We start from the raw sequence: 2969 nt of genomic DNA, 5'->3' as shown, positions 1-2969 counted from the left end.
GGGATTTGAATTTTGAATGTTTTTGTTGATATATAACAGTAGGAGATGACAACTAGCTAGTTGAACTACAAAGTTCTTGACTATTTCTTAATAAATTAAGTTAGGTTGTCTTTTAAGTGAGAGTTTCTTACGATAATTAGTTAATTATAATAATGGAGTAGAGAGGATTTGAACGCTTATTCTCCTTGGAAATGAGAACAAACAATGATACTGAACTACAAAGTTTCTAGTTCAAAGCAAAGTCAATAGTTATAATAAAAAATAATAATAATCAATTAAGGATATATTAGGAAAGTTAATAAATTAATGAAATTTTTTTATAGATACGAACCGAAACTCTTCTTAGTAAATTATTTGTTATTTATTTATTTATGTTAAATTAATAGTTTTTTTATTTATGATATACAATATGGGATTTAATTTTTATCATTATATCAAGACATTAATGAGTTTTTTTTTTTTTTTTTACTTTTCTTTTATATCTTCAATTATATTTAAGCCCTTTATTAGATGACAAGAAAGTTTACCGACGGAAACCATAAATTATTTTTTTATATTGAAAAGAGGGGCATGTTCAATGACAGCCTAAAACAAAATGGACCAAGGAGGACATGATATACCCGTATGGCATATCTCATGCTCACTTGTATTTGTCTAAATGAAAGAAAACAGTTCCAAGGAAATCAACAGCCAGGATAATACTATAATAATTAATTGATTCTGGACTAAGAAAGACAAGAAGAAAAACCTTGCTCTCCTATTCTGGCATGCTTAATTTCTGGAATTTTCTATACAAACTTTATGCCTCACCCTCCTTAAAATATTAATTGGCTGTTCCCTAATAACCATGTATATCTTCAAGCTTTTATAATCCTCTCGATCTCTTTCTCTCTCTCTCTCTCTCATATTCTTATTTGGGTTTCAGAGGGAGAAGATATAGGCTATAGCATCAAGCTCAAAGCAACACCATGGGAAGAGCTCCATGTTGTGACAAAGCAAACGTCAAGAAAGGCCCATGGTCACCTGAAGAAGATGCCAAGCTCAAGTCATATATAGAGAAGCATGGCACCGGTGGTAACTGGATCGCTTTACCACAAAAAATTGGTACTAATTAACACCTACCTTTTTCCACTCATTTATTTAATTTTATCTTTCTAAGTTCTTTTCTCTCCTTGTCATAGAATCAAATCTAACTAAACTGCTGTGAACTTGTAAATATCTCACGCACATATGTGAGCTTTTTGTTTCTGAATTAGGCCTTAAGAGATGCGGCAAGAGTTGCCGCCTTAGATGGTTAAACTATCTCCGCCCAAATATCAAGCATGGAGGATTTTCAGAAGAGGAAGATAACATAATTTGCAGCCTCTATATTAGTATTGGAAGCAGGTAGATTAAGTTATTTAAAAGAAAACGTTCTATTAATCTCTTTCAGACCCTGCAAAAGTTAGTTTTGTGTGCACTATGTATGATCTTTTTTATGGATAATATTTACTATCTTTTATCTACTCTAATATATCATTTGGTTGGCATGAACAGGTGGTCTATTATTGCAGCACAATTGCCAGGAAGAACAGATAATGATATAAAGAACTACTGGAACACAAGGCTGAAGAAGAAGCTTCTTGGTAAGCAAAGGAAAGAACAACAAGCTCGTAGAGGTACTAGCAGCCTAAAGCAAGAGATGAAGAGAGGGGTTGAGATGGTTTCTGACAACAACAATAACCAAAACCCTTACTGGCCAGAGCGGCCTGTGTTAGCACCCATACCATTCTCAAACCAAGAACCTCGTTTTAATGATCATGCTTCTATCAGAAAATTGCTTATCAAACTCGGAGGAAGATTTTCTGATATTGATGTGCCAATTCATGATGGGACTAGTAGTCTTCAATTCACAAATGATATCTCCTCCACTACTCAACAAATATATGAGCACTCTATGGTCAATAATATACCCTCTTCTGCTCCCATAGATGCAGTACTAAACAACACTGGTAGCATTCAATTTGCACAAGCACAGTCTTACATGGGTGGAGTGGAATTAAACATGTTGCAAGGGCAAAGCTGTTTCCCTGTGGAGCTTGAGGAAATTGTATACAACAATCCACAAGGATTAGATGGGCTAGAGTTCTTATGTGGGGAGGACATGGTCTATAATAGAATTGGCAGTACTAGTACTTCTAGTGAAAGTGTTGGTTGGGGTGAGATGAGCTCTCTGATTCATCCTCCTGTAGCTTCCAACTATGAAGGTATGCTACAACGGACGCATCGAGAATGTGTTTTCGAAGAGTTGAGGTACTACCAAGCAAATTAACGTGCTGTACATTAATTATAAATTTGTAGCAATAGAGAAAATATCGTTGGATTCTCTGAGAAAACCCTAATAAACTTATATCTTATATGTTGCTTTTTCCATGCTTTGCTTTTCTCTATATATTATTTATGTTCATGACTATAGTTTATCAACCAATTTGTCTGTAGTGAGGTCTCTTTAATTTTTACTGTATTTTGCAGACTGAATTTCTTAGCTACTATGTTACGATGGATTCTGCAGCTTGTATATTGATAATTTGGGTCATGAACTCATGCTTTTACAATATTGAAGAGTACATGACTGGTTTTGTTGTTGCTGCTGATTGGTCTGGTTTAAATAAACATTTCTTTTGGAAAATTTTATTTACAAGTGGTATGTGTGTTTTCTTGTACGTATGTATCAAATTTCTATCAGGAGAATGCACCAATATTTTGATCAATGCCTGACATTTTGGTGCTAATTAATTAAGCTTTAACATGTTTCTTATTCCAGAATCTGAGTGCTTTGATTGGATGTATTTTAATATCTTAAACATTAACAAACCCATAAGTAATGTATCTTTAAGGATTAGTTATTTCAGTTTCCTAGTACACATGTTGTTCCCTGCAAAACATATACTGTAGTATGAGCGCCTCCTTTTTAGCTTATGAATAGGGTA

The 2969-nt window shown here is 33.8% G+C and overlaps 1 protein-coding gene across 2 annotated transcripts; it reads left to right on the top strand.

Moving 5' to 3' along the window:
* The first annotated feature begins 598 nt into the window (after window positions 1-598).
* Window positions 599-2412, top strand: LOC115960758 (transcription factor RAX3-like). Of its 2 annotated transcripts, none has more exons than XM_031079748.1 (4): window positions 599-622; window positions 926-1104; window positions 1257-1386; window positions 1537-2405. In XM_031079748.1, the coding sequence occupies exons 2-4, from the start codon at window positions 969-971 to the stop codon at window positions 2309-2311; spliced, it is 1041 nt and encodes a 346-aa protein (XP_030935608.1). In that variant the 5' UTR covers window positions 599-622; window positions 926-968; the 3' UTR covers window positions 2312-2405. The 2 variants fall into 2 exon arrangements, with proteins under 2 accessions (XP_030935608.1, XP_030935607.1); XM_031079747.1 differs by having other exon boundaries at window positions 608-849; window positions 1537-2412.
* The last annotated feature ends 557 nt before the right edge of the window (window positions 2413-2969 follow it).

Source organism: Quercus lobata, chromosome 9, assembly GCF_001633185.2.
Source record: "Quercus lobata isolate SW786 chromosome 9, ValleyOak3.0 Primary Assembly, whole genome shotgun sequence".
Taxonomy (NCBI): domain Eukaryota; kingdom Viridiplantae; phylum Streptophyta; class Magnoliopsida; order Fagales; family Fagaceae; genus Quercus; species Quercus lobata.
The sequence above is the reverse complement of the archived record's forward strand: the minus strand, read 5'-3'. Positions and strand labels throughout refer to the sequence as shown.

Coding starts and splice junctions, on each gene's coding strand:
- LOC115960758 (XM_031079747.1), top strand. CDS start 969: ATGGGAAGAGCTCCATGTTGTGACAAAGCAAACGTCAAGAAAGGCCCA. Junction 1,105..1,256: donor CGCTTTACCACAAAAAATTG/GTACTAATTAAC, acceptor TTTCTGAATTAG/GCCTTAAGAGATGCGGCAAG. Junction 1,387..1,536: donor TATATTAGTATTGGAAGCAG/GTAGATTAAGTT, acceptor TGGCATGAACAG/GTGGTCTATTATTGCAGCAC.